At 36.1% G+C, this 21,778-nt stretch overlaps 1 protein-coding gene across 1 annotated transcript; it reads right to left on the bottom strand.

Annotated features, from left to right (window-relative positions):
• Positions 1-765: 765 nt before the first annotated feature.
• On the bottom strand, positions 766-9,062 carry LOC127861248 (uncharacterized). The gene is made up of 6 exons (XM_052399668.1): positions 8,867-9,062; positions 6,953-8,449; positions 6,315-6,613; positions 5,520-5,658; positions 4,480-4,604; positions 766-3,349 (listed from the first exon to the last, which is right to left on the bottom strand). The coding sequence occupies exons 1-6, from the start codon at positions 9,048-9,050 to the stop codon at positions 3,035-3,037; spliced, it is 2,559 nt and encodes an 852-aa protein (XP_052255628.1). The 5' UTR covers positions 9,051-9,062; the 3' UTR covers positions 766-3,034.
• Positions 9,063-21,778: the final 12,716 nt, after the last annotated feature.

The following is a 21,778-nucleotide window of genomic DNA, read 5'->3' as shown; positions in this document are numbered from 1 at the left end:
AAAAAAAACTCCTATTATGGCAGATTATGGTCTGGCTAATGGGCTTTTCAAAAAGCTTGGCCTGCACATAACATACTGTGGTATGGCATGGATGGATATTTTGAAGAACTTTGAAGGAATTATGATCATGGTGATAGAGAGTGTCACACACAATAACCAGGTCAAGGTCAAAATTAAAAGGTCAAATGTAAGAAACATGGCTTAAGAATTGAGGTTAGAGTGTTGTTTCTGGCCTAATATCACATGGAACTATTGATAGGGCTCTTATAGACACATTGTCCAGGTCACGAGTCGAGGTCATTGGAAATCAATTCCGTTGGATGTTGGGTTTACTTTACTAAAGGCTGGCACAGGCTAGAGAATGGCACTCTTGTTGTTTGTTGGGTATGATTTACATCTCGGAAGTCCTTTGTCCATGTATATTGTGTTTGCCAGGGGAATCTGGGTTAGATCCCCTCTCTGGTAGCGTACTTAAGATCCTCTTTAAGACAAGTACTGGTTCTACACAGGAAACAGAACTGAGCAAATCTCAATCAGCCATATAGTGTTTTTTTAAATTCTTAATCATAAAGGATATTTGTTCTTAAGCTAGCCAGAGACTCGCCTCCAGTTCAAACTCAATTCCTGAACTCATTGAAATAAACAGTTAATAATAATTTAACTGGTATGAAATGACAACTCATGTCAGGTCCTATTAATGAGCAAACCATGTCAAGATGCAAAGTGAATACAAACTTATTCGAGAATGAAAACACAGATGCTGTATGCTTCTAAACTGTTCATTTATTCAGTAATCTAACAGAAAACAATACTATCTACCAACAATACTTTGAAATCATACACTGTGTTTTTAAAAGAAAATATATAAGGAAATAACATTCAAATAACATAAAAAAAATTTGTTTTGGGTCATAGGTCAACACTTCCTAGCATGTATCAGATGAAAAGAGCTGCATTACAACAACTACTGTACTGAACATATTTACCGTATGAAGGCATTATCAATGATATAGATATTATTTCCATAATAATTTAATATAGAAGCTTCCAGTTCGGGACAGTTCTTTGAATAAAACTTAACTGTTAAAAATGATAAAAACAATGATGATATGAATAAACCATTTCTCAGTCATTATACTAGAGTACATTACATGACATGAACATGTATATATAACAAGCACTTCGTGGCCACATTGAAAACACAAACAATAATAATATGACAAATCTACATGAAATACATGTTTATATACACTGGTGAGATTAATTGTAAAATATTATAGATAGTAATTGTAAAGACTATCTGTGCGTATGTGGTTTAAAATATATTGTATTTTTAAACTGTATTTTTTTTATAAAATAATTAATTTAAAACAATATTTAAAAATTATCTTTCCAATTTTCTTTAAACTTTGTAAACATAATAGAAACAATGCATAACAAAAAAAAATCAGCAACAAAAGCTTGTGACTGAAAAAACATAAATAATAAAACCAAAATCATTTAAGAATGTATTTTTCATATGTACAATGAATTTATCGTTAAATACAATGATTTATATATACAATGACAATCTTTGTGTATGAAAAACATATAAAATGCAATTACAATGTTGAGCACTAATATTGTTTTACCAGGTAATCACAGTTAAGCCCTAGTTCTTTTTTTTTGCATTAATTTGAAATAATACCCTCATGTGTTTTTAACAACAGTGTAGAGATATACAATACATGGAGAAAACTGCTACATTGTCTTCCTCATTGAATAATGTTAACAAAATAATAAAATTAGCATCTTTTGTCCGCTTACAACATTACACATCATGGTATATTTGGTACTCAGAAGTAAATACAACCTAAGCAGTATTAAAGATTGCCATTGACCTAGTAGTTGAAATGATCAAGTCATAATCCAAAAAACCTTTCTGGAATCAGAGATAGGGGCATAATGACTGAAGAAAACAAGTAATGACCAATCACTAAACACCAAGCTTATACGTTAGTTTGAAAAAATATATGGCACTTGAATTAAAAGACTAATCAAAGTATGCTTAACTAATTAATTTCTGATTAACTGTGCATGCTTTATTTTAAATGTTACACAATGGCTCGAGACAAATCAAAATCAATGAGACATTCATTATATGAAAATCATAATCCATAAACATGTTAGACTAGAACAACTGTGTAATGTACAAAACTTAATAATTGTAAATTTTTAACCGTATATCAAACCAGCTGTTCTACTTGTTTTGAAATTTTATTAACACATGTTTGGACCATAGTATTTTTCCTCATTACATTAGGCATGACATTGTTAATAGATAACTACAATTACCAAGTAGTGGTTGTCAAAATAATATTTAAGTTCAAAATAATTACAAATGTATAGTAATACTTTCTTTAAACTAGAATAACAAGTTGTGTTTTACTAATCATATAAATATTTTTAATACAAAATTCAAAAAACATACACATACTCGCATACAAATTGCGTTATGCAATAATACAAGATCAGTGATATTTTACACCACTGACATAAAATTTTGATGTTTATACATGTGTTATACCAAGCATTTTGTACATAACAATGTACATTCATTTAAATACGAGTCTTTATCGTGTAATTGCAATGTATGCACCAAACAACATCATCAATAACACAAATAACAACAGATTAATGACCTTCATGAGCACTTAGTAGTTTGATTCAAGATACCCATAATTTTTGGTGTAAATTTCAACAACATACCACTCCAAAAACACAAACTGGTTAAAAAGGTCCTAGAATTGCATTATGTTATTATGAAGCCTCCAGACATTTCAATACTCTTCGCATAGCAAACACCAATCAACAGACATTCATAAAACCACCTTCCAAATTTGCAACTTAATATTAAGTTTGATTCAAGCTACCGATAATTTTGGTGATAATTTAAAGAATGTTTTTACCACTTCAAAAACGCAAACTGGTTAGCAAACAGGCCATCCTGTCAAAGTGATCCCATTGAGTCTCCAGACTTTGCAACTTTACATTATCAGCCAACAAAATGGCAAGATGTTGATGTCGCCACCTGGAAGTTGTAGATCTCCTGCGGGATGGGAGACTGGTATCGCGCGGCTGACCCGTTGGAGGCGCTCTGCAGCATGTTCCAGAGACGGTTCCAGATCTCCATGTCAAAACTGCCTTTCAGCCCTTCTGCGATCTTGAGACAGGTGCTCCCATCCATCGCCTGCATGCGCACAACGTTTCTCACGCGGTCCTTAGGGACGCACTTCAGAACAGTCTCGACTAGCTCCACGCTCTTCTGCTCTATTGCATACATCAGCGGCGTGCGGCCACTCTTCTTGTCCTGCAAGAAAGAAAATAGGGAAATGTAAGTAAAAGTTTACTCAATTAATATGCAGTCACTCATTTTGTCCTGCAAGAAACACGATAGGAAAATGTAGGTGTTAGTGTGAATGATTAATGCAATCGTGCCTGACAATATGTTCATGAATGTCTAAGATAGAACGAAAATAACGTACCCATAGTACGAAAGTCATGACATCCTGAATGGCAAATTTCATTTAATTACATCAAATAACAGTACTTCACTTTTAATAATACTCATCTTAACAGCTGTCAAGCTGCATACAAGTTTGCATTGAAAAAGATACATTCATATTAAGTGTTGAGTGTGAAATTTGTATAATACACAAGCCTGATACCTAACCTGTAATGTCTTAATCAAACTGATAAAATATGTTCTGCATTCAAAAAGATACAAGTCGCGTTCTTAGAAAATTGGGCATAATGCATGTGCGTAAAGTGTCGTCCCAGATAAGCCTGTGCAGCCTGCACGAGCTAATCAGGGACGACACTTTACACCTAAATTGGACTTTTGCTAAGAAGAGACTTCATTTACACTTAAAATGTTAAAAAAGCGGAAAGTGTCGTCCCTGATTAGCGGACTGCACAGGCCAATCTGGGACAACACTTTACGCACATGCATTAAGCCCAGTTTTCTCAGAACAAGACACATACATATTAAGTGTTCAGTGTGAAATTTGTTTAACACACAAGCCTGATACCTTACTGGTAATGTCTAATCAAACAAATAAAATATGTTCTCAATAATGGTACACAGTTGGCCCAGCACAGTTCTGGGTTTCCACATGTTTCAGGTGTAGGAGGGTGAAAGGTTTAGGTTTCCTACCTTTGCTTCATATAGGAGGGAAAGGGGGCTCAAAGTTCCGACCTGTTCCAGGTGTAAGATAGACGAAGGGGAGGAGGGGTCAAGCTTTCATTATTAAGCCAGGTGTAAGATAAAGAAGGGGTCTAGGATTTCAACCAGTGCAAAGGGTGAGAGGGAAGGGGAGGAGAAGTCATGGTTTCCTACCTTTGTAAGGTTTTAGGTGTAAAATAGAGAGGGTCTAGGTTTTTTACCTACAGAAAGGCAGGGGGTTAGTTCCAACTTGGTGGTTGATTGGCGATTCATACCTGTGCGGAGGGGTCAGCCCCAGCCTTTATAAGGGTCTCAATGACCAGCTTGCTGTCCAGACGCTCCATGCTGTCTCGCTTCATGCGTCCATGTGCAAGGATGGCACAGTGCAGGGCTGTCTGGCCTGCAGGCAACAGAAAATCCAGTTTAGGCAGAAAGATTTATCCCTGAATAGCCTGTGTGGACTGCACAGGCTAATCTGGGACAATACTTTACACACATTTCAGCCCTATATTCCCAGATTGTGGCTCATATTAAATTGTAAATGAACAGTAACAGTATACGTAACATACATAACAAAATGAGTTAAGGTCAACACAATTCCTGCTTAATCACATTGGACGTTAATTATTATTAAAAAATGTACATTTAGTCCAATATTTTATATTAGGAATACGTTGATGTACATTTAAAAAAATGTTAAGTTTAAGGATGTCAAACTTATTTTTTGAAAATTGTACATAAAATTATAATTTTGGCAATATTTTTTAAGCGTGTTCTTGAACTTTAAACATTCTTCATTATATATTCCTATATTAGCATATGAATTTGAGCATAGCTTAATTTATACTCATCAACACATAAATTATAGACAGCTATTAATAATCAATCATGAAGTTGTAATAAAAATTCCTTGCTTACACCAATTAGCATTTTCAGTTGGCATTTCTATAATAAGCTCATCTTATTTTAAAGATGACGTAAAGCTATTAACTATCAATCATTAGTTTTAAGCCCAGTTCTCTATTATACCCATTTTGGCACTGAGACCTTTAATGCTCAATACTAGTAGTTGCTTAAAGAGTGGGTATATCTTTAAAAAAAATCTCAATATTTTAAATTTTAGTTTCTCTCCCATTTATCCCTATAAGTTAAACCTTAGTAAATAGAATATAAAAAACACTTTTATTTGAGGTGTTTTTGCAAAAACAACTAGACAACTAATTTACCAATTTTGGTCAAAACAACACGATTATTCCCGATAAAAAAGAACCAGACACAATTTCTTAAATTGTGAAACTAAAACATTTGGACATACCATAGCTGTTGACGAGATTGATGTTGATGTCCTTTGACTTGAGGAGCTCTCCCAGTGTTCGATGGTACTCAAGACCACACGAGGCTCCTACGTGTATCGCACCCTTCACCTCCATTGTTGTCCCATCAACAGAGATGTTCTGAATAACATAACATATACTTTAAGAACCTAATTCATCAACCAATTTTTTGAACTAGAACAAAGAATAATGAACATTATCAAAACTCAATTGTTTCTTTAAAGAGTGCTTTACTTGGTAGTCACTTTCCCAAATTACAATATTGGTAGCTGTATATATGGAGACATATACAAAGTTTCTTTACTGATTCTGTTGCTTGATCAAAGGTCTAAACATAGGGAAGGGGAACACCAGTCCAGAATTGATATTTTAACTTTAACCCCTTTCCCTACTACCTAAGTATCTGTTTCAATAATTAAGAAATATCTGAGACTATTATTATTGATTGATCACCATTTTTAAAGAGTCGCTTGTGTCTTCATACAGAGTGCTAAGCTTTTTTAAACAACTAAATAAAGATGATGACATAGCATACTGCAATACAAAGTTTTTGAAAGGATGACTATAATGCAGTAATCTCAAAAAGTTAGGAGTGACTTACAAAAAATGAATACATCAAAATTCATCTCAGCATTGTCAGTCAAGTAAGCTTATTAAGTAGGGGTGCTGGAACACACTTCGGGCCCACATATAATGCAGCCTCTGGAAGGATCTGATACAATTTGAAATACACACACACACACACACCTGAAAATGAACATCAATAAGCAACTCACCTGTGCAAGAACATTGACGTTTGCCTGAAACTTCACAAACATGGCCACCATCTTGGGTTGGTTTGTGCACACGGCGAGGTAGAGGGGTGTCTGACGCTTGTTGTTCTCGTGGTCAACGAGGTACGTCAGGTTCTCTCGGTGGAGCCGCTCAAGCATGGCCTGCACCAAGTGGGCGTCCTGCTTTAGCACTAGGATGTGCAGAGTTGTGTCCCCTTCCTCGTCCGACTTCATGAGCGATTCGCGAGGCATATCCGCCACTGTGCGACGCGCCATCATCAGCAAGCGGCTTGGATCCTTCCCTACCAAAAATATTTCATACATGTTTTCAAAAACTAACCTAAAAAATACTTTCTGCAAAATACACACGGGCATGTAACATCTCAATACTCAATACATTTTAAAATATTTATAAGAAACAATGTTACATCAAATATTTTGCATTTTTAAAACTTTATAAGAAATGAAACTGAAAAGTTCAATTAAAACTAAAAAGTATGTCAAATAAACATCAAATCTTGACTTATAAGTATACATGAGTCAGAGAGTATATACAAAATATTTCAATTTGTTTTCCATTTATTTGTCGTCATTCAAATGAAAGCAGAAAGAGAAATTAAGTCTTTAAAGAAATGCACTACCTTGTGGATTGTTTCTATTTACTGGAGGTCGTCCTGCAGTGGAACGTGGTTTAGTTTGTGGACTCCCAGCAGAGGTGACTGTAGTGCTGCTTGAGGTTGTTCCTGTGCTTTGAGGCTGGCTTGCAATCTTGGGAAGTATGGCTCTCGGTTTGGCTTTTGTTTGCTGTATTTTTGGTGCAGGTGCAATTTGTACCGGTGTGATGATGATGTATTGTGGACTACCTGTGTTAGGCGGCATAGAGAAGGCTTGGTTTTGCGGGCTTGCAATTGTGCTGACTGGTGGTGTCATGAACTTAGGGGGCTGCACCATAGGGGGCACTCCCATGGCTGAATGGGGTAAGAAGGTCCCTGGCAGTATGCCAGGCTGCTGTCTGCTTACAGCTTGCATCATCTTCTTTTTCTCCCGTTCTTCTTGTTCCATATTCATGATTATGCCTTCAGTTAACAGAAGTTCTTCTTCATTCAGTGCAAACATAGAATTACTATCATCGCTGCTTGCTCCATAACCTGAAGAAGCTGGGGATGGTGTTGTTCTGTGGTAACCAGGTGATGGCGCACCATGATATTTGGGTGACACCCCAATTATGTGTTGACTTTCGTGCTGGGGACTCTGGCCACAACCGCTGTCCACAGATGGGGGTGACGCGTAGCTACCAGGACTTGATGTTACATCTGACCAAGGGCTTCCTGCGCTCTCTGACTGGGAGTCTACACCACTGTCTGAATTGTCAGACCTTCGTCTGTAGTCACTAAAACTTGAAGCATTGAAGTTGTTAAACTCGGGAAGGTTGGTTGGAATGGATGACTGATTTGTCATTTCTGGAACATTGCTAAACAATGTACCGGTATTCTGGAACGCGTCAACACTATCAACACCCCCAAGATAGTCATCAACATCGAAGTCAACTGGGTATGGAGGGAAACTTTCCGAGAGGGGTGATTGAACCGTTACCCTACCACCTGCCATGCCTTTGGTCATCTTGATATCTTTGGTAACGAATTCCTGTCCATTCATTGCGGTGTTAAATGGAACCGATGTTGGAATATTCCTCTGAATGCCTTGATTCAGGTTGTTGGGGAAGCTGTTGTCGATGAAACCCTGAAAATTGTTGGGCCGCTGCATTTGCTGTTGCCTCACATTGTAGTCGTTCATAGGAATATTTGGTCTGGTGTACTTGGAAGGCTCCTCTTCATCGTCGTAGGCTGGGCGCTTCCCAAAATGCTGTCCGGGGGATTGCTGCTGGTACATGTAATTACATTGGAAAATCTCTCCACTGGGTTGATATAGTGGCAACCCAGCATTTTTCATGGGGAAACCCATTTGGGGCTTAGCAATGCCATTGTTGGGACCTCTTTCTGTGAGGTCACAACTTTTCACTACACCGTCGTCGTCTTCATCCCCTTCCTGAGCCTCATTTCTTGTTAATTTGAGGTTTGTTACGGCTGCTGATAGGTCATCAACTACAATTTCTTCCTTAGGAATATTCAGTTCCTTATCTGAGAATCAATTAAAGAAACTATGACACTTTCATGTAAGAACTAAACGGCAAGTAACAACTATAAAGAAGTTTCTAACTTAATCGACATCGAAGTAAAATAAGCTCCATGTGTGCATAACATAATTTAATCTCTTAGTTCAAAATATTGACCTACATTACCATAAATTTCACAGTCTTAGCTGCAAACTTTTTGTTCAAAACTAAGCTTATTGTAGAGATCTAAAATATAATTATAAGTAAAATAATATAAAGATATGTGTAACTAGATCATATCTGAATGAAACCGTATTAACAAAATGCCTTCAAACTAATTTGTTTCGATAGATGACACGACATTTTTGTAAAGTGAGTTAACTTAATTACAATAATAAATGAATTGCACTAATTAGACCAATTAGCACGAAATATAACTAACCTGGAACATCGCCTGATGCTTGTGCACCTTTTCCTTCTTCCGATACGCTTTCTGATGTATTTTTCTCCTTCATCTCTGACAATTTTCTCTCACAAATTAATAACAAACTTTTTGCCGTCTTGTTCGCTGTAAAATCTGGAAAACTAGACTTAGGAGGAAACAAATTGATGATTGGATAAGACATCGTTGTCGTCAGAAGGGAAAGTCCCTTACGAATATCGAACTGTGACATTAACCAATGAAATCGCATATATTTAGTGTACGTACTTTTTGGAGTTTGTCATGTTACTATTTATAGATTTTCCACGATCGATTTATTTTCAATCGTAATTATTCGCAAGCTTCCGTATGAAGGCTTGCAGGGAGATAACCACGCTTTGGTCTGTAAACACTAATCACAATTGCTCCTCTTGCTATGGTGCACGGTTTTGTAGATAGTTGCTATTATCAAATCGTTGACCATGTCAGGACTAACCACACGTGATATTGATTGAAATAAAATAGAAGAAGTCCTAATTGATACTGCAATGTTTTTAAGTATCATCATATATTTACAAATAACGAAACTCTACTAAAATATCACCGACACTAGTATTTAACGAGAATTTAAAAGTCTAATCACACAGAAAATTATATTTACATGAATTCATTTGAACTCGGTGAGTTGTTTGCCTGACGCCCGATAGCGACGTGAAATAGCGATTATATTTGTATACCGCAAAGCACGTACATCTGGCACAATAAGGAGTGTTAGAATTATATTGCGAGTAAACATATATTTACAAAACGTTTTCGATGCCGAAACAACTTCCGTTGTTTTCAAATGTACAAGCCAGGTGTCAATTCAAATATACAACAGGGAAAATGCGTTGTTCTTTTGGATATATATTATATAGCTATTTATTTTGGATTTTCTATTCACAGAACAATATAACTATCCAATAATTATATAATATCATGTAGAGTAGACAAAGGGCTGAATTAAAAATTGTGCCGCTTAAATAAAACATATTGTTTTTGCAAAGACAAGTATCACGATTTAATCTTTGAACGTACACATTTTGATAGAATTCACGAGTTTCAAGCAACACAAACCAGCGGCGCATTTAGAGTTTGCCATGCAGAGTATAACATATTTCCAATCCGTGACTATCCGTCATTCTCGAGACAATGTCTATTGCGGACACCCCTGTTAAGTCTTTCATGAGTAACAGCTCCTTAGAAAGATCCGACTTCTGTGCATCCCAGTATATTAAGAAGGCCAGGGAGTTTGTGCCTAATTGCGTACATCCACCTTCCATGTCCTGCAACGCATTCCGACCCATCAACTATATTTTTTCATCATAGTTGATATATTGAAAAATAGCTATAACGATAATGATTGCAAGGTAAACAAGAGGTGTGTTTGTCAGAAACACAATGTCCCCTACTGCGCCGCTTTGAAGCCATATATTTGACCTTTGACCTTGAAGGATGACCTTCACATTGACCTTTCACCACTCAAAATGTGCAGCTCCATGAGATACACATGCATGCCAAATATGAAGTTGCTATCTTCAATTTTGCAAAAGTTATGGCAAATGTTAAAGTTTGCACAAACCAACAAACAAAGCAACAAACCAACAAACCATCAGACAGGGCAAAAACAATATGTCCCCCACTAGAGTGGTGGGGAACATTAAAATCTATGAGAAAAAAATACATTTTTTTTCATCAACAGGCACTCGTTGAATAATATCCCAAGATTGCGAAATCCATCCTTTTGCATGCAGAATTTCAGTTTTGTTTAAAGGGACCTTTTCACGTTTTGGTAAATTGAAATTTTTTTGTTTCAGAATAGCAAATTTAAGTTGTATTTATGATATTTGCGAGGAAACCGTAATACTGAACATTTACCATGCTCAAAAATATCCATTATATGCATCTTTTGACGATTAAAAAAAACTGAAAATGATAAAGCGTTGCAACGCGAAACGATTTAATAATTTGAGGAGTTCTGTTGTTGTCGTTATATTTTGTGAAACTACGACGATTTCTAATATGAAGTATAAAAAACATCATTCATTGCATGAGCACGGATGGCCTAGTGGTCTAAGTGGTAGACGTTTACTCCAGGACTCCAGGGATCAGTGGTTCGAGCCCTGTTGAGGGTTACTTATTTTTTTCTTTTTAAATTTTATTCTTGATTTTTTACTGGAGCTTTTTAGATTCAATGTTTACATTTATCAATATATAGAGGATATTTGTTGGATCCGGTGGATTATCGATTTTAATTCACGAGTGATCATAGAAAATAATATTTTCACGAGTGGCGCAGCCACGAGTGAAAATATATGTTTTCTATGATCACGAGTGAATTAAAGTCGATAATCCACCGAATCAAACAAATTTTCTTTTTATTTAATGCATTTTTCACAGTTTATATACATTGTTCAAGAGTTTAACTAACGAATTTTGCTGGGATAATGACGTCATTTCGTTAAAAAAATGACGTCATTTCACAGTAAACAATGAAAATTATCGATAATTCTCACTGATAATTTTCACTGTTTGAAACAGTGAAATTATCAGTTTTAATTCACTGATATTTCTCTATAAACCACCGGAAAGCATTAAATAAAAAGCATTTAATTACGGAATCCGGATAGTGCCATCTATAATCTCGCCCTTCTTTCATCAAGGGCGACACACGGTACACGATATTTTGCGCGACAGTCGCGGCGACGCACGATATTTTAAGCGACAGTCGCGGCGACGCACGATATTTTAAGCGATACACGAAGCGACGCGCGAGAATGTACCACGAAATATCGCCCTTGTGTAGGTAGTCCAAAAGACAATATATCGTGTTTAGTATCGCGTGTCGCTTCGTGTATCGCGCAAAAATATCGTGCGTCGCCGCGACTGTCGCGAAAAATATCGTGTATCGCTTCGTGTGTCGTGTCTCGCGTTCAAAGGGCGACGCACGAAACACGAAGCGACGCACAATATTTTGCGCGACACACGAAGCGATACACGATATTTTATTATTAAAATATCGCCCATATTATCCGAATCTCGTGAATCGCGGTCTAATTTCAGACCGCGACACTTGACACACGAAGCGATACTCGATACATTGCGCGATACACGAAGCGACACGCGATATTTGTACAGTTCAAATATCGCTGTAATAATATCGCCTGTCGACTGTCGCGTTTTCAAAAAATCAGGACAGAATCTGTTTCAAGAAATGGAACCGAATGCCGACGAAGCACAAACTGGACCTAATGTGAAACCAAAAGAACAACACACTAACCCGAATCCGCCAACGGTTTATTGCGAGGCCATCAGTTCAATTTTATAATAACATTCATCTCCCACGACAGCAAGCAATACGATTTCCGGTTTGACCACGTTAGGTTTGCTCGATCTCAACATACACCAACATTAATCGTCAAAGTACCCACAGGGTTGGAGAGCAAGTCTGCGTTAGTCTTGACGACGTCTTATTACCACCTTCTCATATGCCAATAGCAGCGTGTAACCCTTTTTCCTAACATGCCGTCTGCTAAACGGTGTTTGGACCAACATACACTATCAATAAGCGCACATGCATATAATATTTACTCCCATTTTTTCGGCGTAAGCTGTATTAAGCCAGCTTTTCACCTTACCTGACCTTTGTAAGTGTCCAATAAAATTCAAATAAAATTTCCCGCGGCTAGGTACGAATGAATACACTTCATTTATTCCATTGGCTGATTTGAGTATACCACCAGATCATTGGAAACATATCCGCGTCTTTGTAACACTGTTTTACTGCATGAAACAATTTTATCTCTAATGAAAAGGCTTAATAGATAGAACAGTTTTACACTCAATTCTCGACATCAATACAGCTTGTGCGTGCACCTTTTATTTTCAGAGAATTACCAGCACAAAAGCGTTTATACTTAAAGGCTATATTCTCATATTTAGTACTTACTTCCATATTCCTGTCAACATGTTAACATGTAAAAGTATAAAGAGCAGTGGAAGCGAGGCCTCACTTTAAGTATTGCATTTCAACCCGCGAGGTATCGGGTCAATTCGCGGTTAGTGTGTGAATGCCAGAGTTTATATACAGGTCATCACCGGAGTTCACGGCCAGTAAAATAATCGTTATATAATAAAGACGCTATCCATGAACTAGGTGACCTGGAATGTTCTTAAGACCAGAAATATGTTAAATGAAGATATTCAGCAATATAATTATGGTATGTCAATAATAGATTCTAAATTTGTTTTCAACAATACAATGATAAATACTATTTTTGATTAATTAAACAATAATTATTCCACCATATTGACTTATGTATTAAGCATGAGCGCGATGATTCCCGATACTGTTAATAATCAAATCAAATAGCAATACTCGACAAACCATTAAAACAGGTTTGTTCGAAGAACGCGCCTATAAATACGGATACTTCGCGTGTGGCCGGTTGACTCGTATGTTTTAATTTCACTTCCATTCTTCTTTTGGTTTTCTGTTTTGTATCTATAGGTTTATGACCAGCAATATGTAATAATGTAAAATAAGCCGCGAAAACTCCGCGTAACATCCAGTACTGCGTGTGATGCAGCTAAGAGCTGCACAGAAAAAGACATTCGCTATCCTTGATCTCATTCGTTGAACTATCAACGCCGTATATCTTTTTTTAAAGATATTTCTTGTTCACTTTGGCACTAATTTCAAGGCGTTCGAAAAATTACAGTACACTACAGACGAATATGAATCAACCGTATTTTGCGAAACAAAGACACATAACCACACAAAGTGATATTCAATAAAATTAAAACAACCCCAACCTTTTAACGAACACGTCTGGGTATCTTTTAGTGTATGCACAACAGTTACTTGGAAACCAAGAAGCCATCACTCCCTCTTCTGCTGATCGATCAACATGTGTTCTTCTACAGCAATGTCTTATATATTTTCAACAAATATATATATCGGCAACGAGTAGGTCACGCCAGTTGTGTTATTTCTTAAAATTTGACCAATCATTTGTAAAAATCTTCCAGATAGGAAATTCATTTCTGCGTTGAATAAGACCGAGTTCGTGAAAATCGCTGCACACTTGATGAAGTTATGGCTGTTCAAAGCGATGCACCCTGTTTTCGGGTGATTTTGAGTTGAATACCTTGTTTTATATATATTTGATAGTGCACCAGTTAACCACAGCATATGTTTTGTTTGTTACTTCCACACAGTGCACAAATGTAAACTATACGAAATAACGTATCAGTGTTTTTTATGCGTTGGGTGAAAGGAACGGCAATCAGATGGACTTTAACCTATCTACAGAAAAATCGGATCAGCTTGGCTATATTCCCCATTGTGTCACACCCGTCTTTAACGTAGTGACGTCACCATCTATGTATAGAATGTATATTCCCTGTAAACAATGACGGAAACACGAAGTGTAACGTATGGAAGCATATTTGTGCCACCACTTAACAACTTAAAATAACATGAAAATAATGGAGGATTTCGCGAAAAAGAAATTCTTTTCGCGAAAACAGATAAATTTTCACGTAAATAAATATATTTTGTTAACACGAATTTATGCATGTTAGTGCTCTAAACTGCCAACACATACAGATAAAATGTTCATGAAAATAATGGAAGATTTCGCAAAACAAATAACTTTTCTCGAAATCAGATAACTTCATGAAATTATGAATATTAATTCGCGAAAGATGCCAGTTATATAAAAATAGATGCTCTTCAATTGGTGAACATTGTCTTTATCCTACAGACCAAGAACTGGAGTGTACGTGCATACTATAGCAAGTAGTAAGTTTCCTTTTATTGTTTTATTTTTTATGTAAATGCATCTTTGTTGACGAAAATACATGAAGCTGTTTTTACATATTTATTTTCAGACACAAAAATGGAAATTACTGGGTGAGAAATGGATGTGCGATTTTTCTGTATTCATTAATGCAACAGTCTATACAGTGTCAATGTCACATTTAGAGTTCAAAGGTCGAAAACGGTACAGTACCCATTTCCCCGTTTGGAAAGCCACCTGTTAGACCATTGGATTTTTTATTTGAATAATAGATCTCTAATTTTCTTTATGGTAATTCCAGATCATGCCCGCATACGATATTCAGGACGCCGATCTTCGGGGTATGTCATCATCACAGCTTATTGTTTTGTATCGTCAGAGAGGTTATTCTATACGTGAAATTCTTGGAGTTATGGCCATACGACATGGAACAATAACAAGCGAACGATCAATTTTCCGAGTCTTGAGACGTTACCGCCTGACTAGAGGCCAAAGTCAGCACAGTCTCGACGAAATAATTCAAGAAATATTGCTTGAGTTATCAGCTTCCGGTGAAAATGCTGGTTACCGGCAAATGCGTCAAAGACTCCTGATTAATCATGGACTTGCAGCTACATTTGAGATGGTTCGTCTTATTTTAGGACTCATTGATTCACAAGGTGCTGCCGATGTACATATCTAGCTTTTATTTAGATTACATTAGGGAAATTGATGGCATTCCAGTTCGGGTTTACGGTGACGCGGTATAGAAAATTCTATTGTCCGTGATGTGCAAATGGCATTACGATGGACAGACGCAGATCAGTACCAGGGGATCCAAAGCTTCGTCTATGTTTCATCTAACAGAAATGTCTGAATTGAGAGGTTTTGGCGAAGTCTTAGAGAAATGTGTGGAAATGTCTGGATGAACCATTTTAAAGATATGAGTGATTTCGGATTACTGGACACATCTGATAGTGTGCACTTTGAATGCATTAGATATTGTTTTCTTCTTGTCATAAGTAAAGACCTGAATGAAGTTTGCAATATTTGGAATACTCATTGTGTTCGTCGAAATAACCGAATTTCATGTCCTGCAGGAAAACCTGAGGTGTTGTTCTTTCAGCCAGAAGTACATGGCGCAAGAGATTGTAAAATATCACTGGTTGACCAAAGGGAATTAAATGATGTGGAACGGGAATATTCTCAACGCCCTCCAGAACTTGGTGTATCACAAGAGTTCCTGACAATTGCAAGAGCAGCTGTCGGAGATTTGAATCTTCAATACCCACCTAGAAACAGAGAAGAAGGAACAGAGCTTTTTGCTGCAATAATCATGTACATTGAACGCCTCGTTTAACACGGAAATGAAACAAAAATGAACTTAATGATACTTCCTTACAAGCTGGCTAACTTGTGCATTGGTTGACAAAATGTCAATTAATAGATATAGTTGTGTCTGAAAGCAGAGCAAGTACTAGTTTTAAACAAGCTGTTGGCTTTGTATGCGTTGTCATTGCCATGTATGATTGTGTGTCAATAAAACAATACATGTTTTGTCAGTTTCGCTTTAAAATATCATTTTAATATGTGGCCAAAATTCTAGCTTTATTTGTTATGAACACCCTGAAATAAAAATAAAACACAAACCAGGTTACGGTGTATATGGAATCAATACCGTCACGGGGGAAGTACTGTTACACGAAGGGTAGAGTGTCTGGAAATATAATTTCTGGATCACTGCACTGTTTGCGTAACACTTTCAAATGTCATATGAACGATGGAATGCTTCTGTTCTGCCCATGTGTGGTAATCGCCCTTATACTGTCAAATAGTTATAAATTTTTTGGGCATACGGTATGAACAATGCAACACAATGTGAGCCTTGAGACGGTTCTGTAAAGACTAAAGATAAACGAGAGAAACTGATTCATTACGACTGTCAAATTTGATATCATTGTTTCTTGCAGTCGTGTCAGAGGGCTGTCAGGTGTCATTTTCTCGTGTTCCCTTGAATGCAGGGGTTGTCATAAGGCACTTCTCGTCTTGCATTGTTCCGCCAATGTGGGTGAGAATAGCAGTTTTATGCCATACAATAAGAGTGTTTCGTATCAAAACTAATTTTTATTATGCAGTAGTCTACATGTGACCTTGACCTTTGAGTAACATACCTCAAACACACCAGTAAACATGGATAAATACATCAATAGTTATGTACAACTAACTATTTGTTAAGGTACAACTACACAGAGTATGCGAAAGTGCAAAGGTAAGTCAGAGGTGGCTGTATTAGTTGAATTTGTTTGATGGTAATCAAGCTGATATTTAAACAAGAACCGTTCGACATCCACACACTCGACTTTTCTCAGGGCAGTGCTAGATTATTATTATAAAATGAAAATCTAAGTGAACGAATATACGTTGAAAATGGGGTATTATTCTACCAAAATATTTCTTGGATTATCTGTCTTGCAAGTTGGTGTTCTCCTTTTGATAGTTAACAACAGCCCATTGTATAAAACTTGGATATCTTATCCGCCGGTTATCTTTGCGCACTGCTTAAATTTGTCCAAATTGGTTAAGACCTTGGTTAACTTTAACAACAACAAAACAATATCCAAAGCATGTAATGGTCTCGTGAATCTTTTTATACAACTGGAATCCAAATTAAATTATCCAAACACCAGAGATATTGAAAAAGATAACCAATGATAACTTTTACACAACTGGCTGCAAGTGTTCAAAGTTAGAGGTGAAAACCTTTGATAGTTGTTGAAAAATGGACACCAGTCACACACTTAAACAGACTGATGTCCTCAACTACAATGGCCTGACAACAATAACTCAACATGCGTCGAAAAGTAGAGCTAAAACACATAAACATGATTAAGTCAAGCAAGGGCAAATAAAATTAATAATGACACTGTTTATTTTAGAAAAAATTTATATAAAATAAGACAGACTTTTTGTCATATCACAGCATAGCAATCAATGTGAAATCAATGTTATCAAAAAGGTAAGAAAATAAGAAGAAAAAAACACAAAAAAACAAGAACTTCGCGGACGAAATTGTGCTACGGACGCAGGCAGGACATGAAACATTGTACCATAAATAGAGATTTAACCTATAAGTCTTAGTGTGACCTTGACCTTGTGGGTAGGGACCTGGCTGTTAAGCATGACACACTGGACAATCATGATGAACCTTTGTGCCGAGTTAAATAAAATTCACTTGAAAGATGACGAAGTTATTCTCCAGACACGAATGAAACATGAAACTGTATCATATATGGAGATTTGACCTATAAGTGTGACCTTGACATTATAGGTAGGTACCTGGGTGTTTAACGCGGCACATTGTCTAATGATGGGGAACAATAGTACCAAGTTAAATGAAATGCGCTTAATAAATTACAAAGTTATGCTCCGGACACGAAACATTGTACCATATAATCATATATGGACATTTGACCTATAAGAGTGACCTTGACCTTGGAGGTAGGGACCTGGGTGTTAAAAGCGACACATAGTCTAATGATGGGGGAAAAAATTAGAACCAAGTTAAATGAAATGCTCTTAATAAATGACTAAGTTATGCTCCAGACACGAAACATTGTACCATATAATCATATATGGACATTTGACCTATAAGAGTGACCTTGATCTTGGAGGTAGGGACCTGGGTGTTAAAAGCAACATATAATCTAATGATGGGAAACATTTAAATGAAATTTGCTTGATAAATGACGAAGTTAGGCTCAGGACACAAAAGCTTGTATCATATTGTCATATATAGACATTTGACCTATAAGTGTGACTTTGACCTTGGAGGTACGGACCTAGGTGTTAAGCGTTACTCATCGTCAAATGATGGGTAACATATGTGCCACGTTAATTAAAATTCGCTTAATAAATGACGAAGTTATGCTTTGGACACAAAAAATTGTATCATATTGTCATATATAGACATTTGACCTATAAGTGTGACCTTGGTCTTGGAGGTTATGACCTGGGTGTTGAACGTGACACATCGTTTAATTATGGGGGACATTTGTGCCAAGCTAAATGAAATTCGCTTGATAAATGACGAAGTTATGCCCCGGATACGAAACACTATATCATATTGTCATATATGGACAGTTGACCTATAAGTGTGACCTTGAAATTGGGGGTAGGAACCTGGGTGTTAAGCGCGACAAATAGGCAAATGATGGGGAACATTTGTGCCAAGTTAGATGAAATTTGCTTGATAAATGAAGATGTTATGTTTCGGACACAAAACATTATATCATATAGTCATATATAGACATTTGACCTATTAGTGTGACCTTGACTTTGAAGAATGGGACATGGTTGTTATGTGCCACTCATCATCAAATAATGGGGAACATTTGAGCCAAGTTAATTAAAATTTGCTTGATAAATGACAAAGTTATGCTTCGGACACCAAAAACTGTATCATATTGTCATAAATAGATATTTGACCTATAAGAGTGACCTTGACCTTGGAGGTAGGGACCCTGGTTTGTAAAGCGCGACATATCGTCTTATGATGGGATCACTTTTGCCAAGTTAAAAGAAATTTGCTTGATAATTGACGAAATTATGCTCTGGGCGCGAAACACTATCATATTGTCATATATGGACAGTTGACCTATAAATGTGACCTTGAAATTGGGGGTAGGAATCTGGGTGTTAAGCGCGACAAATAGGCAAATGATGGGGATCATTTGTGCCAAGTTAGATGAAATTTGCTTGATAAATGAAGATGTTATGTTTCGGACACAAAACATTATATCATATAGTCATATATCGATATTTGACCTATTAGTGTGACCTTGACTTTGAAGAATGGGACATGGTTGTTATGTGCCACTCATCATCAAATAATGGGGAACATTTGAGCCAAGTTAATTAAAATTTGCTTGATAAATGACAAAGTTATGCTTCGGACACCAAAAACTGTATCATATTGTCATAAATAGATATTTGACCTATAAGAGTGACCTTGACCTTGGAGGTAGGGACCCTGGTTTGTAAAGCGCGACATATCGTCTTATGATGGGGATCACTTTTGCCAAGTTAAAAGAAATTTGCTTGATAAATGACGAAATTATGCTCTGGACGCGAAACACTATCATATTGTCATATATGGACATTTGACCTATAAGTGTGACATTGATCTTGGGGGTAGCAATCTTAATTTACGGCGAGACACATCGTCTAATAGTAGGGAGCCTTCGTTGCAGGATGAGTGAAATTTGATTAGTGATAAATGGCAGAGTTATGATCCGGACAAAAAAGGGACGGACACACAGAGGGACGGAGGATCGCGATTCCCATATCCCCCTCCGACCTATCAGGGGGGATAACAACTTAAACTGAAGGATATAAAATGCGAAAAAAACTTGAAAATTTATGTAATACAGAACTATTTCAAACTCTTCACAGACAGGCCTTTTAAACTGAGTAAACTTTATTTAATAATCTCAAAGATGACAATGTATAACATTTATGTTCATTGGTATTTGCTATTTTTTTATTAAAATGTTACTAAAAGTATACATTAACATTGTATTAAATGTTACTAAAAGAATACATTTTTTATCAGAAAACTTAAGTTGTAACTTTGTTCTCAAGAATAAAATTCTAAAAAAATTACCGTTTTACATAAAGGGACACAGTTTCCTTTTCATTAGCAGGAATATTTCTATCAGCTATCAAGCAATGTTTGGATGAATTAAAAATGTATTTTATAGTTAATTTTACAATATTCATTATTTTCAGCCTTATCAAAAATGACTTCCATTGTCATAAATTTGTTCATTTGACACTATTGCTAAATTATACACTTTCATTGTGTAAAAAAATGAAATCTGGAAAAATTTCAACAAACTATGTTATATATAAAAATATCCAAATATTTACCAATGTAATGTCAATCTGACATTTAGAAATTTGAAATCAATATCCAAATTTGAAAAAATTAATACCCACACTTAAGATACCCTGGTTTAATAAGTGCTCTATAAGAATTGTAAAAACATAGCAATTATAAAACACAATCCAACAGTACACAAGTATACATGAACATATATGCTGACATCTCATGTTTAAAACCCTCAAGTCAAATATACAAGGCCAAGATGGCGCTAAATAAGTCTATGTAAAACTATTTACCAACAGGACAGCAAGAAAATCAAAAGAAGAAATACTTTGTGCTCAAGTGTGTAAAACCTAATTTCCAAAATAATGAAAAAACATCATAAAATTATGAGTGTCACCCTCCTTTGGTATTTCTTAATACTTTTCATTAAATATTGATTAAAACTACATAGTACATAGTATGAGCTTGGTTACTGCTGTATAAAAAAACATCTGGGTTTTCATTGGTTAATCAATCGTACCCAACTACTCCCTCGCCATAAATCAGTCCAAGAAATATAGTTTTATTAAGTAAAACCGTTTTTTGACATGTTGAACTGACACTTGCAAATGGAGCATATCGAACCCCTTTCTTTGCAGCTTCAAACGTAGCACAGCATGTGCTCACAGTCTAAAAAGGTATCGCAATATCTATCTCTGAAAATCTGGCATGTTGGAATTCTAGGATAGGTAATACTCTGAAAAGAAAAAAACAAAAACACTCACAAAAGACCATACTAACACTTTTAACACTTCATGTTAAATAATTTAGGTCTTACAAGGTTTTATAAAGTGCCTCAGACACAGCAAAAAGTAAAAAAAAAAGCTCTGGGACAGCTGTAACAAAAAATATAAGTTTACCAATGAAAACATTGATTTTTATGAATACGTGCCTTCCCAAATTATATTTATAAAAGAAGTGTAGAACAAACACATTTCAAACATTTTTAATAACAATTAATATCACTATATTATACAATTAATAGATCTATTTTGTATAAGTTAATTAAAACATACTAACAGACCACGCGTAGAACACCACGTTAGGTATTCACGTTAAAGGCTCTGAAGTGCATCTATTTTTAGATCTGGCAATTTTCGCGAATTTTTTAAGGTTTCGTGAAAAGTTTTCACGAAAAGTAAGGTTTCATGAAAAGTTATCTGTTTTCGAGATAAGTGATTTATT

The sequence above is a fragment of the Dreissena polymorpha genome, chromosome 15 (assembly GCF_020536995.1).
Source record: "Dreissena polymorpha isolate Duluth1 chromosome 15, UMN_Dpol_1.0, whole genome shotgun sequence".
Lineage (NCBI taxonomy): Eukaryota > Metazoa > Mollusca > Bivalvia > Myida > Dreissenidae > Dreissena > Dreissena polymorpha.
This window is presented reverse-complemented; position numbering and strand designations above follow the sequence as displayed.